The 14,810-nt window shown below is 45.0% G+C and overlaps 1 protein-coding gene across 1 annotated transcript; it reads left to right on the top strand.

Annotated features, from left to right (window-relative positions):
• The first annotated feature begins 213 nt into the window (after nt 1–213).
• Nucleotides 214–12,169, top strand: Kcnv2 (potassium voltage-gated channel modifier subfamily V member 2). The gene is made up of 2 exons (XM_051147118.1): nt 214–1,611; nt 11,888–12,169. Exons 1-2 carry the CDS (start codon nt 214–216, stop codon nt 12,167–12,169), a joined length of 1,680 nt encoding a protein of 559 aa, XP_051003075.1.
• The last annotated feature ends 2,641 nt before the right edge of the window (nt 12,170–14,810 follow it).

A 14,810-nucleotide genomic window follows, 5' to 3' on the forward strand; every position in this document is an offset into this window, starting at 1 on the left:
CTGCGGAGAGCGTTCAGATCCGGCAGGCTAGCCTGGACTTTTTCAGGCCAGAAGAAAGAACAGCTTTGGGGGTAATTGATGCATGCCTAGGCCCCAGTACGCTGGTCTCTCTGACCCAGCCTAGGGCTCACTAGCTGTCCTTCCAGTGACTGTGAGAAGACCAGGGACCCTAGACACCAGGAGAGACAGGAAAGTGGTCTGAGACCTACAGCCATGCTGAAACAGAGCACGGAGAGGAGGTGGTCCTTGAGCTACAAGCCCTGGAGTATTCCGGAGACTGAGGGGGTGCCCAACACGAGGAGCAACCAACACCGCAGGAGCATCTGCTCCATGGGAGCCCGCACTGGCTCTCAGGCCAGCATCACACCACAGTGGACCGAGGGCAACTACAATTACTACATTGAGGAAGATGAGGACAGTGGGGAAGACTGGAAGGATGACCTTGCAGAAGAGAACCAGCAGCCAGAGTGGCCCGTGGTTCCGCTGGATGCGCACACTGACACTCCAGTGCAGCTCTCCATTCTGAAAGTGAACGTAGGCGGCCACAGCTATCAGCTGGAATGCTGTGAGCTGGCCAACTACCCCAAAACACGCCTGGGCCGCCTGGTCACCTCCACTAGCCGCAGCTGCCAGCTTGGCCTCTGCGATGACTATGAAGCACAGAGGGATGAGTACTTCTTTGACCGTGACCCTGCGGTCTTCCAACTCATCTACAACTTCTATACATCAGGGGTACTGCTGGTGCGGGATGAGCTGTGTCCGCGCAGCTTCCTGGAGGAGCTGGGCTACTGGGGCGTGAGGCTCAAGTACACACCACGCTGCTGTCGCATCTGCTTCGAGGAGCGGAGGGACGAGTTGAGTGAGCAACTCAAGATCCAGCGGGAGCTGCGTGCTCAGGCGCAGGCAGAGGAGGCTGAGGAGCTCTTCCAGGACATGCGCTTCTACGGGCCACAGCGTCGACGCCTCTGGAACCTCATGGAGAAGCCCTTTTCCTCCGTGGCAGCCAAGGCCATGGGAGTGGCCTCCAACCTCTTCGTGCTCATCTCTGTGGTGGCCCTGGCCCTCAACACGGTCGAGGAGATGCAGCACCAGGCGGAGGAGGACGCAGGTGGTGGGGACCCGGGGCCCATCCTGGAGCACATGGAGATGCTGTGTGTGGCTTTCTTCACTCTGGAGTTCCTGCTGCGCCTCGCCTCCACCCCCAACCTGCGACGCTTCGCACGCAGCGCCCTCAACCTGGTGGACCTGGTGGCCATCCTGCCTTTCTACCTTCAGCTGCTGCTCGAGTGCTTCACAAGCGAGGACCAGAGGCATGTCAAGGGTTCCCCACGGGAACACGACCTGGAGACCGTGGGCCGCGTGGGCAAGGTGGGACAGGTGCTACGCATCATGCGCCTCATGCGCATCTTCCGCATCCTCAAGCTGGCACGCCACTCCACCGGCCTGCGTGCCTTTGGCTTCACGTTGCGCCAGTGCTACCAGCAGGTGGGCTGCCTGATGCTCTTCATCACTATGGGCATCTTCTCCTTCTCCGCAGCGGTCTATTCGGTGGAGCACGACATGCCTGGCACAAACTTCACCAGCATCCTCCATGCCTGGTGGTGGGCGGCGGTGAGTAGCACGGCGCTTGGGCTTCTGCAGCCTTTCTCTCAGCACAACACATTCTACTCCCCACACTCCCCCACGCCCCTGCCAGCACGACCTCCTATTCTTTAGTCATTAGCCTTGGCAGGTTTGTCTCGATCTTTCCTGTCTTCCTAAAGGATAGAGCATCTCTTCACCACATGGTTACCTCCAAAAACCTGGATGGATGTTATAAAGTTGGAACAACATCAAGATAGTAGTTTACAAAAAAAGAGGAAAAAAAAGATTGTGGTTTACTAACTGAATTTTATACATGGTCCTAATTTTTTTTAAATCCATATATGATCCTAAAATTCCTTGGCAGAGAGCTGGCTAGGTGTTGCGTGAATCCTATAATCCTTGCAATGAGGAGAGAGGAGAAACAGGAATCCAAGGATAGTTTGGCCAGATACCCTGCATGTGAGTTAGAGGCCAGCCTGGGTTACCTGAGGCCTCATATCTCTCTCTCTCTCTCTCTCTCTCTCTCTCTCTCTCTCTCTCTCTCTCTCCTCTCTCTCTCTCTCTCTCTCTCTCTCTCTCTCTCTCTCTCTCTCTCACACACACACACACACACACACACACACACACACACACACACAGACACACACAGACACATACACACAAGAAAGAATGAAATGAAAAAAGAAAGAGAATGAACAATAACAAAAAATTTTTAAAAGATAAAATGTGAAAAAAGAAAAGTTTGACAGGCAGAATTAAGAAAAGTGAAAAATGATTCAGGTTTTGTGGATTCAATACGTCTCATCATTGCTCAGTCACCCCTTAATGGACACTTAGTGTCCTAAATGGTTTATAAAACTAATATCACTTAATCATCACAAAGAAATGTCTGCTGTCACCATTTCTTTTTAAGAGGTCAAGAAATAGCTTCATTTTTTTTTAACTGACCCACTAGATACATTACAAGGAAGATTTGGCTGAGCAACATTAATCTTGAGCATTGCCACTTGTTCTAGTGAGGTCTGAGTGTGGGCAGATGCTTCTCACACTAAAACTACTTCTAAATGCCCTGCAGTTCTTCCAAGACAGAGTGTAATTGGCCCATTTTATAACCAGAGGCACTGGGGTCCAGAGATCATGGGTGTGGGCACTCAGCTAGAGGTGGCAACTCCAGGGATAAAATACAAGTCTGGCCTAGTCTGGCTTCCAGTCCTTGCTCTGGCTGTTTCTTGAAAGCTCTAGGTCTTTGTCACACCTGTGGCTGTTAATATCCTAGTTATTCGTATCCTTGCCTTGAGTACTTGACACTTTATAGTGATTCACACCCATTTCCTTCAAATCCCTATTTCTGGTATACCAGATGAACCCTTGAAAGATGCTAACCAACTCACTTCAGATCAGTGAGTAAGCCTGTAGGTATGAGAAAGAACAGCGTAGATCCTTTTTCTTCTTAAAGCTGACGGTAACGTCTTTAAAGACATTAAGCAAAAACGTAAAAGAGCAGATACTTACAACATTAACATTGACCATATCAGCACTTAGTCTGGTACAAAATTCTGAGATAAACTAGCCCCATGGCTACTGACAGAGCAGTGTATCCAAATGGACAACTTAGAAGGGGCTAGCCTCTAACATGCCAACAATTAACCATGACTCTGGGTAGCTGTGAGAGTTCAAGCCATTGTTCGCCTCTCTCAGCATCTGTAGAAGAGGAAGTTGGACTTGAAGTACCCTGTAGTTCAGTGAGTCTTCCCTCCCTTAAGTAAGCTGAACTTTCCTCACTGAGGAGGTGATAGCAGGCTCTTCTGAGCAAGCCCGGCAAAGGCTGCTGCTCTGATCAGTCCATCTGGTATTCAAGTGATGAAAGGTCATCTCCATGGTAGATAAACCATGTGTACAGATGGAGTTCATGGAGGATGATTTGTCCCCGGCGAGTGACATTTACTTTGGAGGTGACTAAAATGGGAACAGCAAATCCATATGCCGATGGTATAATACAAAGTTTTAAAGTCAAATTTTTCATCCATCCAAAGATTTTGAAAGGCTATCGAGTATAGGCAGCAGTACTATGGGACTTTCAACTAGTTTTAACCCACAATATCTGTGTTATGTTAACTATACCAAATATAAACATTTTATTAATTTTTGCCTTTAAATGAATTTTTCCCTTTACAAACATTTCTGATGTTAATGCTCACTGGTCATTTAATTTCCCATACTGATTAGTGAAAACTGAAGATTTTTTTTCTTTTTGTTAATGAATTCATTTTATTCAAAATCAGTGCTTTATAAAAAGTAAATTTTATCACAAAAGTTAAATCACCATTCATTTTTTTTAATCTGTGAGATAGTTTACCTATTATTGTTTTTAACCAGTGTGAGAGGTTTGAGGGTGTAGAACTCTTATCTTTATAAAGCACCATTTTTACAAACTGATTGTCACATATTCTGACTGCCCCATTCACCAGCCTTACCCTATACCAATGACCTCTACCAATTTTATTCTTAGATGTATATGGCACAAACTGTTATGAAGTACACAAGCGACTGGTAGCTGATGCTTTCTCCCTGTGCAAACCTGAGAGCACAGTAGGAACAATTCCCTTGATTAGGCAAGGACTGTGGTGTTCCCCAGAACTGCTGCTATGAGCTCGGCTCTTCTTGATACTCTGATTATCTTGCATACTGTGTACTTAGGCATTTTATTATCAGGGAGCAAAGGAGGAAGGAACAGCATGAAATGATATATACTAAGTGTCTTGGTTCTTAAATATAGTTGTAAAAGGAGAGGATGGTAAATATTAAGAACGATGTTTTGTGTAACCCACAAAGGTCCACCCTTTTCACTGAGGATCTGTAGTGTGTCCGGTCATATTCCTAAACACTAAGTGTTGAACGGTGAGAAGGGGAGGGGATCTTTTATTATAGTGTTTACATTTCAGTGCAGACAGAAACATAATAATTTTTTATATCAGTGTTGGGAAACATATGGGATGGCAGGATAGAGAGCAGTTGTCATGGGAGACTCTCCTTCTGATGGAATGACACTGAGATCAAGTTTGAACCATGAGAAGAAATTCACTTAAATCCACATGACTTAGCAGACGTAAGAATCTGAGAAGTGGACAGTTGACAGTAAGTAACATGCTAATTAAAATGTTAAAACAAAAACAAAGAAGTGGTATCTTAAAAGTAACTGGCCTACAAGTATTTTATTGATCATATATTATTGAACACAACCCCCAAATATATATGTATATACACACACATATATGTTTATATATATATATATATGTATGTATATTTATTTATTTATTTATTTATTTATTTATTTGCTTGTTTATAAATAATGTGTGCTACAAGTTACTTAGTGCCATAGCAGTGATGCATCACAACCCATGCTCACACCCAGTGGCTTCAAACATCAAGCATTCATTTAGTGCACGAGTATAAACACAAGCCACTTCATCTAGGTTTGTTAGTTCATTCTTTTAATCCTAGCACTTAGGAGGCAAAACCAGGCAGATCTCTGTGAGATCGAAGTCAGCCTGGTCTACATAGTAAGTTCCAGGCCAGGCAGGGCTGCACAGTGAGATCTCCTCTCAAAAACAAATAAATGCTTGTGAGCAACTAGGGTGATCTGTTTAAACTAGAAGTTCTTCTCATCTGGTGACGCCCACCCTCATGTCTGACAGTCTATCTGGATGAACGATGGCATGAAAGATACGACGAGGAAACGGGGCCGCATGCCCTTCATCCTTCAACAGGCCTGTCTCTGAGGCTGTGGCAAAGGTCAGGTGAGAGAGCACCAATCTAATTATGCAAGCACTCTGTCGTATCACTCCTGTTCATATTTGCTCAACTTGTTGGGCTGTAGCTATCAGCTCAACCCAAAGCAAGTCACACGACCATATTCAGGCAAGGGTCAGGGCAGGTCAGCCCAGCATAGCAAAGCTCTGTGCGACTAATAGAAAACACCTTGGTGATAGGGAGATACAATAAGCTAGGTCCAATAACGCGATCCTTCTACTGTGGTCATATATTATTACACCCACACAGTCACACATGAAAGTGTCAAGATGAAGTAAAAAGAAACATGATAGATATTTTCTTTTCCTCCCCCCCCCCTTTGACGTAGGGCCTCACAGTATAACTCTAGCTGACCTGAAGCTCACTATACAGACCACTGTGGCTTTGAACCCACAGAGATCCACCTGCCTCTGCCTCCTAAATGCTAGGGTTAAAGGTGTGCGCTCCCACACCTGGCTATGATCGATAGTCTCTTATGCTACTCCAGAGCTGCATTCTTCGTACCTCACAGGAGACACAAGTTCTGCTATGTACTGTTTGCTCCTTACCAGAGCACATAGAATAAGGCCGAAGCTGATCTGCTTTTAATATCTTCCTTCTCCTAATGCCAAGCATCTCTCAACCCTCAGTAATTCAATGCAGGGTTTTAGGAGGCTTTGTTATTCAGAATGATTTTCATTCTTGTGCAGATCTTACATCTGCAAGAACAAATCCCCCATGTAGCCTTACATCTGCAAGGGCTCACATAGTAGTATGGGATGACAGGGCCTTCTCATCTGCCAAATGCTGGTTATTTATGAGCATGGATGTAATAAGAAACACATGTAACATGCTAGCCTACAGTTAGTCTAATAGCTACAGCTACCACATCTAACTAGTTGATAGTCTTTATCACATGGAAGCAATAACCTTTGATTCCAGGTCCATTTCAGGGGAAATTAATACAGAAGTGATCCCTTCTCTACCAGGGGGAAAGAAAAATTGTGAGATACACAGGAGGGCAAGTTTCTGGCTGCAGATCAACAGGCCATGCCTGGAGCACTGCCAGGCATGTGGGGGTTTTCCAAAGTGCCCATAAATACATCCTACGGGGCAACAATAGCTCTACGATGAAGCTGTAACTCTCAGCCCCCTGAGTGGGTTTGTTTTCCAGTAAAAAGGCCACTTGGACCTTCAACAAACCATTTTCTTTGGACTCTTCCAGAACAAGTTAATTGTAGGACTCAAAGAGGAGACAATGGCATAAACTCGTCACTTCGAAAACACCCCAAAAAGGAAACTTATCTTAAGCCAAGGCAACAGATAACTGTGCCCCTCAGAGCTGGCTCCCATCTCTCTTTTTCTAAATGATACTGCCATTTCCTTGAGAATAGTTGGTCTTTACAGATCACTGAAATTTATTCTAATTCATTGCTTGGAAAAGGCACATGTGTGAAGTGAGTTAGGTTACATTTGGGAAGAAAATGGAAATCAAGGTAGGCGTTTGCTAGGAAGAAAAAGACGCGCAGTTATTAGGAGGGTGGAGGAGAAAACAGAAAAAATGGAGAGCATAACTGTGGCCTTAGGACAGGAAGAACAAACGGAGATGGTAGTATTATCAGACTTGGGCCTACTGAGGAGGGCCATGGTATAGCCATGGAGCAGACTTATATGGTGGCTACATGAGGCTTATACATGAGTGCTGGGAGTTACAAACTATCTGAGCCTGATGATGATGGTGGTGGTGATGATGATGATGATGATGGTGATGGTGGTGGTGGTGATGATGGTGATGGTGGTAGTGGTGGTGATGATGATGGTGGTAGTGATGACGATGGTGATGATGATGATGATGGTGATGGTGGTGGTGGTAGTGATGATGGTGATGGTGGTGGTGATGGTGATGGTGGTGGTGGTGGTGGTGATGATGGTGATGGTGGTGGTGGTGGTAACTATGTCAACAACAGAGACCCATATCTCCTTTCTATCCCTGAGGCTCCCAAACAAGTCTCTGCTCTGAAAAACAACCAGCAAGGGAAACTGGAAAATGCAGCCTGTAGAATCCCAGGTACAGAATCACAGAAAAGGGTACCAGGCTCAGGACTGAACTGGACCACCTGTACTATCAGGCACAGAAAGAGTCAAAGATCTAGCTTCTTCAAAAACTATTAAACATGAAGCAACAGCTCAAAGGCACTGTTGTTTATTTGTTTGTTTTGTTATCCTAGGGGCCCTGCTTTGGGAGTTCACCCCTATTGGGTCTCAAAAGCATGTTCCTCCTCTTGTTCAAGATGGCTTCAGTGGAATGTGATTGAGTATCAAAGGGATGGAGAGGTGTGAAATAAGCTGAAGATGCGTAGAGCATCTTTATGGTCTGCCTTCTGTGGGTAGGTTGAGAGACCCCCAACTTGCATCCATGGTTTTGTTTTAGCTTCGGCAAATGTCCTCCTTTGGGTGCCACCTACACTCGTGGTGAGACCGTGGCATACTGTAAGACCAAATGAAAGTCACTGTCCAAGGTTAACCTCATCCTTACTCCACAGTATTTTGAGGAATTTCCCCAGAGTGGTTGCATTCAGTATTTTTTTTTTTTTTTTTTTTTGGTTTTTCGAGACAGGGTTTCTCTGTGTAGCCTTGGCCATCCTGGACTCACTTTGTAGACCAGGCTGGCCTCGAACTCACAGCGATCCGCCTGCCTCTGCCTCCCGAGTGCTGGGATTAAAGGCGTGCGCCACCACGCCCAGCTGCATTCAGTATTTTGATGCAGGCAACTAATAAACAAGACTAAGTATCGGGATAGGTACAGCATCTTGTAGCCATCTGAACTGCTTTGTTTTGTTTTTAGATTGTAATCCTAAAGAGGAATGTTTGCAAAAATAAATAAATATTTGTTGTCACAGTAGCATGGATAAGTAGCCTTTGAAGGACAGCATACACTGTTGAGTAGTTTTAGGAGGAAAAACAGTCAGCACTCAGAAGGGGTGCTCATGATTTTCCTCATTAGCTGTATTTCTTGGAATCATGCTTCCTAGATGCAATGAGTTGCTGGCTGCCCAGGCATCTTATCTTTACCTCATTCTTCATGAAGAAACAAGCATTGCTTGTTGAAAAAGAAATTCAAGTGTGATAATCCTATTTAGAGGAAATCCTGATGCTTGGCAGGTCAGGATTTATTGATCAGTGAGCAAGCTGTCAGGGGAAGGTCATGCTCTCAGTCTTGAAATTGAAAACTAGGGGAAACCTGTGAGTTTTCAGAAGAATGGTCAGCTTCCAGGATAAGACTGGCTAGACAGGCAGTTTTGCTAGAGTTTTGGATGAATCGCAGACACTTTGGTCACATTTCCAAGCTCATCTGCTAATGTAAAAACTCACTCAGTGAGGTCATTTGAGTCAGTCTGGGGCCTTCAGGATTAATACCATCTATAAAGATGTGATATAGCTTATGTAATCTTCCGAAACTTCCCTAAACCAAGAAATCCTAAGCCCTATCCCAGAGGCGAGGGACAAGAACAAGGCTACGACCAGGTATAGTGGTACACACATATAATCCTGGCCTCAGGAGGATCTTTGTGAGTTCATAACCAGCCTGGTCCACACAGTGAGTTTCAGGACAGCTCCATAGTGAGACCCTGTCTCAAATACAACAACCACCCACAGACAAGGTTACATATTGAATTAAATTATCTACAAAACAGACACCAAAATAACTCTACCTGTTGTACATACTCTTGAGGACCAGACCCACATAGCCTCCTAGCAAGAGAGGCCTTTACTCTGAAACTAGAGATCCAAGATATGCAAGATTTTTCAGACCTGATTTTATATATATATATATATATATATATATATATATATATATATATATATATATGATATTTATTCCTGTTTAAGGTAAATCAATTTACTTTTGATTTTTCACTCAAAGTTCAGCCAAAAAATAAAAATAAAAATGACATAATTAGCTGAGTGTGGTGGCAATCATCTATAATCCCAGCACTCGAGGAGGCAGAGGCAAGCAGATTTCTGTTGGTTCAAGGCCAGCCTGGTCTACAAAGCGAGTCCAGGACAGCCAAGGCTACACAGAGATACTCTGTCTCAATTAAAAAAAAAAAAAATTTTTTTTAAAGCTGCACTTATACTGTCATCTCAAAAAGAAAAGAAAATATAAACTGAAAAGGTCTTGATAATTTATGAGAAACAAAACTTAAAAATCATAAGGTTGGGAGAGAAGGTAAGCCAGTATGGAAATTAGCCAAAAGCTTAATAACAGCACTTTGTTTTAGTCACTTCCTTTCCTCTATGTCTTCTGAGCCCCTACCCCACCTATCCACACTATTGGCACCCTTGTGTGTCTGGCTAACTGCAAGGCCCTCTCCTTTGGACCTGTAGCACGTTCTCAAACTATTCCTTCCTGTCACTTGTCTCAGGAACCGAACTCTTTTCAGTGTCCTCTGCAGAAAATCAGTTGACCATGTGGTCATCCTGGAGGTATACATGATGGTGTTAGTGATGGATGAAAACTATGGCTCAGCTCACCCACCTGAAGGGAGGTCTGACTCTGGTATGGCCAGAGACAGGCATCTATGCAGACACACAGGTATGTGTACGGACATGGAGAATAACAGAGGTGTGGCTTGGCCTCTGCTGCTCACTACATTTTCAACCAGAGTGCGGGGAAAAAAATGTCTTCTACCAGCGCCCTGAAATCTCCTTTACCTAGTGCTTAGCCAAAGTCTGGAGGAGCCCATGTTTATCACCTGTAGGTCAAATAGCGACGAAAGAGGTCAAGTTCCTGCTGCAGAGCATAATCCATTAGCATTTGTGTTTGCTTCCCTTCATCTGGAGTCAGCTGTAAGACTGGGTCCCTCAGGTGTCCCTCAGCCATGTGCTCCCACAGCCTGGAGCTAGACACACCTTCAGTTCCTATTACAATCATGCACGGCAGGTACTATTATTACATAGGTACCTATTATGTCAAAGACAGGAACTGAGGCAGAGAAAATGTAGCTGCTTTGCCCAAAACTTGCACAACTGTGAGGTGGGCTTGGACCCAAGAAGTCAAGGGTGGTCTTGATTTCTTTAACCCTGTCTATGCTGCCCTGCCTCTGCCATGCTTGCTTGTGTTCTTCTACGGTGGGGAAAGGTCATCCTCTTGTCAGAGCAATGAACCTTGGGGCCTGCCCTTCCTTGGAGGCACACTTTCCCATTCTGAGGGCTGGATGCATCTGCGGCTCTTATCAGTGCCACTGGCTTTGCCCAGCTGCCTTATTTTTCCATTTCATTCCAATCAATCAACCACATTTGAAAGTTCAAACTAACCCTTGCGTCATCTGCACAAGAGGGCTCACATTTCTGAGCCAAAGGCCATCTTGCTGTGGCAAGGGAGTGACTTTGTAGATCACTGCCATCTGTTGGAAGACCAGGACAACCATCACACAAACCCAAGGAGCAGCAAGTGCCCCAGGAGTTGGGCAACAATGGGAAGATTTTATCACTGTGAGCAACAGCTCTGTTTCAGAGGCTTCTAGTGACTTAGTCTGGGGACTAATGGAAGCACGTGAGGTGTAAAAAAAAACGGTCCCCAGGGGCCTTCCCTGGGGTTTTCTCTGGGTGTACTAAGTGATAACTACTCCCGTGGGGATCTACGCTTAAACTGGAGGCTTGTTAACCGAAATAACCTCTAATTAGTGGGATTTAAAACAGTGTGACAAGAACGATGAAAGGAATTTCCTGAAGGGTGAATATGTTTTTGTTCTATGAGGTCTCCTGAAGGCCCCTTTCACAGAGCAATGGGTGTGTTTCTCTCGATGAGTATAATTAAAGCGTCTCCATTCAAAAGCCAACTGAACTATACAGCAACTCCGAGCAGCGTTATAACTGTCTCCTTTTAGAGATGAGGGGAGCGCAGTGGAGCTGTTCGGTGCCCAGGGTGACTGATACTGTGCCCACTGTTTTATATGTAGTTTTGCATTCCATCTTTACCAGAACCCTGAGGGATGTTCCTAGCATCTGAATGTACGCCCCATGATCTACCATCTGGGAAGGGTCAGGCTGGTCTTAAAACACTGTTCTGATTGCTTAGAAGCTCATGCTTTTTCTCAGACGTTCATAATGAATGAACATGAATCCAGGAAATGCCCCTCTCCTAACTCCGGTCCCGGTTGGAAGAGGTGTGGAAACAAAGACAATTATGGAACACATTCTGTGATGGGAATTGAACATATGTTACATAAATGCTTGTTCCCAAAGCTCTTTAAAGTCTCTCTATTTCCCTGTGCTGCATTTAAAAACATGGGTGTACCTTTGTCAGGATTTTAACCAGTCTTTGAGCTCCACAGCATGCGTCCTTTCCGAGGCACAGTCCTGCAGGTAGCTTTGAAAGCTGGCTCCCTTGGGGAGCGCTTAGCAATTTCTCTGTGCACCTACAGAGTGACAGGCCTCTGTACTTCAGGCTTCTCTCCCTACTTCTTTCCCCTTTTGGCTAACATTTGCATCCTGGTCCCCTCCTTTTCAGGTAAGCATCTCCACTGTGGGCTATGGAGACATGTACCCAGAGACCCATCTGGGCAGACTTTTCGCTTTCTTCTGCATTGCTTTCGGGATTATTCTCAACGGGATGCCCATATCCATCCTCTACAACAAGTTCTCCGACTACTACAGCAAGCTCAAAGCTTACGAGTACACAGCCATCCGGAGGGAGCGGGGAAAGGTGAACTTTATCCAGAGAGCCACGAAGAAGATGGCCGAATGTTTATCCGGAAGCAACACACAGCCCATCACGAGGCAAGAGAATTAATGCTTCGTTAAGACGTGACGGCCGGTAGAACCCAGGAATGTCAAAGGTTCATTGCTTCTTTTAAAATTATGGTCCCCTCTGGCAGCAAAGGGGCATGGGAAGGCAGCACAGAGAAAGAGCATCCGGTTCAGAGTTCAAACTCTAGGAATGTTCATTTGGGCCCAAACTCGAAATGCCTCACACTGCTCTTTAACTGGAGTGTGTTTGTGTATGGTGTTGGTACTGGAAACGGCTCCAGGGAAGGGACAGCTTAGATGCCTCTTTTAGCTTCTCACGGCGTCTAACTTGATACGTATTTTTAGACTCGAACTGACTGGAAATGAATGTTCCTAGAATTACTGTGGGAACCCAAACTTGGTCCAGGAAATGTGCCTATATGTGTGAATTTCTCCATTACTGAAAGGAGCCCCCCACTGTCTTCACTCTGACTTCTATTCTTTGTTTTCCAGAAAAAGGGTAGGAGATCAAACGTGCCTTTTCAACAATTGCTGACTGTGTGGCACGCACTGAAAGAAAAGGCCTCTCTAGACTGAAGGGTGGAAACCAGTGCCCTCGAGTCATTTCTCTCCTGGAGACCTTTCCTTTTAATTCCTTTCTGGGTTCTCCAGGCTACTTGAAATTGAAGGCTTATTTGAACAGAGTACACAGAGATTTGCCCCTGTAACTGGAGCTTGTGACACTATTGAATTCCTCTTAGGATATAACTGTCCCATCTGAAACATAAATAAGTGTGCTACTGACAGTGGTAAATGCTAGGATGATACATACAGTACATAACTTCATTTTACCCTCAATATGTCCTAAACTAGGTGCCGTGGTTTTTCTAGTTAAGGAGAAATGGAAGTTTAGTGGGGTTAAATGATCTAGCTGCATTCACCTAAGCCACTAAAATCGTGGGACTGGGCTTTAAGCCTAGGTTCATCTGATGCATGAGGCTGTGTTGGAAGTCTAAATGTGTGGCTCACATACGCTATGACAAAATCTCCGAAGGATGGATAGCAGTGCACCATTCTAAGATGTCTAAAATCTAGGAGGCCAAGACATCTGTGCTGGTTACTTCTTATTGTCAACTTGACACAACCTAGAGTCATGGGAAAGTGAGGACCTCAATCAGAGATTGTTCCGAGCAGCGTGGTCTGCGGCCATGGCTATGTCTGTGAGGTTATCTTGACCGATGACTCAAGAAGTCTTGGCTCAGTAAGTAAGCGCCGGTGCTTACAGAAGATCACTGTTTAAGGGCTTAGCGCACTGTGGGTGACGTCATCCCTAGCAGGTGGGCCTAGGCTATAGAAGAAAGCTAGATGAATGTGAGCAGGAAACAAGCCAGAGAGTGAGGCAGCAGGCATCATTCCTCCATGGTTTCTGCTTCAAGCTCCTGCCGTGATTTCCATCAATGACGAATTTCAACCTGGAAACGTAAGGTGAAATATACCTTTTCCTCCCCAAGTTCCTTTGGTTGTGGTTTCACAGCAATGGCATATTAGAAAAGTGTCTTACTCTGTTTTGTGAGGCTGTAACAGAATAGTGTAGACAGAGCAATATATTATATATATACATATATGTATATATGTATAAGTGTGTGTGTGTGTGTGTGTGTGTGTGTATACATACTTATTTCCATCAGTTCTGGAGGTTAGAAGTTCAAGATCAAGACACAGGCAGGTTGGGTTGTGGGTTCAAGCTGTTCTTTACAGCCAAGATGGTGCCTTATTGGTTACTCTACAAAGAGTTTGTCTTAACAGAGCAAAAAGCAAGCTCACCAAATACTGCTTCCAAGTATCTTATAAGGGACTTGATTCCATCACTCGTAATTACCCCTCAGGACCTAAAACCACACCCAGACAGCAGGCCCTTCAGCCCAGGGAGTCTTCTCTTCCCTCTCCCCAACTAAAATGAAGAGGAAGTTTGAATCCGTCTCCTTGCCAAAAGTAACCCTGTGAAATGAGTCAGTTCATCTATGCACCTACCACACCCAGCAGGACAGCTGTCCTTCCCCCCAGCCCCAGCCTTCTACCCTCCAACTTCAGGCATTGATTTGCAGATGAAATAAAACTTGTGGGGCATAGGGACCAGGGAAGGCCTCCCTCTCCTATAGACAAGACAACCTGACCCAGAACTGCAAGGCAGAAGAAACTTCCTGAGAGAGAGGAGTAGGGGTGCATTGGGGAGGGGAGAGGGCACTGATAACAAAGTTGGAACTCTCCAGGTCCCCGGGAAGGGATCTAGTCAATAGCAACAGGCCTCCTCCCAGTATCACTGACCACATCTGTTCAGACAGCTGTGCACTGCCTTCCCCAGGGAGTCAGAATGGCAGGGAGAATGAAATTAACACACACACAAGAACATTTTGTGAGCTTCATAGTGTACCAGTTACAGGAACATTGTTGAATTTAATATTTTGGTTGCTTTATGGAGGTTTCATTGGTCATTCACAAAGGCTTAGTCACCATGCAGTTGCTCTTGATTTTAAAGCTGATTCTTGATTCTGCAATATACTTCACAAAGTTGAACCATATGTAGTTGACGTTTTCATCAAACATGACTGAATACTGGCAACCTCATCTGGCATGACCTAATAGTTATAAGGTTACAGTTTCTCTCAACTTGTTCCCACACTGTTAACATGGAAATAATAGTGGTG

Source organism: Acomys russatus, chromosome 5 (assembly GCF_903995435.1).
Source record: "Acomys russatus chromosome 5, mAcoRus1.1, whole genome shotgun sequence".
In the NCBI taxonomy this organism is placed as follows: Eukaryota; Metazoa; Chordata; class Mammalia; order Rodentia; family Muridae; genus Acomys; species Acomys russatus.

Coding starts and splice junctions, on each gene's coding strand:
- Kcnv2 (XM_051147118.1), top strand. CDS start 214: ATGCTGAAACAGAGCACGGAGAGGAGGTGGTCCTTGAGCTACAAGCCC. Junction 1,612..11,887: donor ATGCCTGGTGGTGGGCGGCG/GTGAGTAGCACG, acceptor CCTCCTTTTCAG/GTAAGCATCTCCACTGTGGG.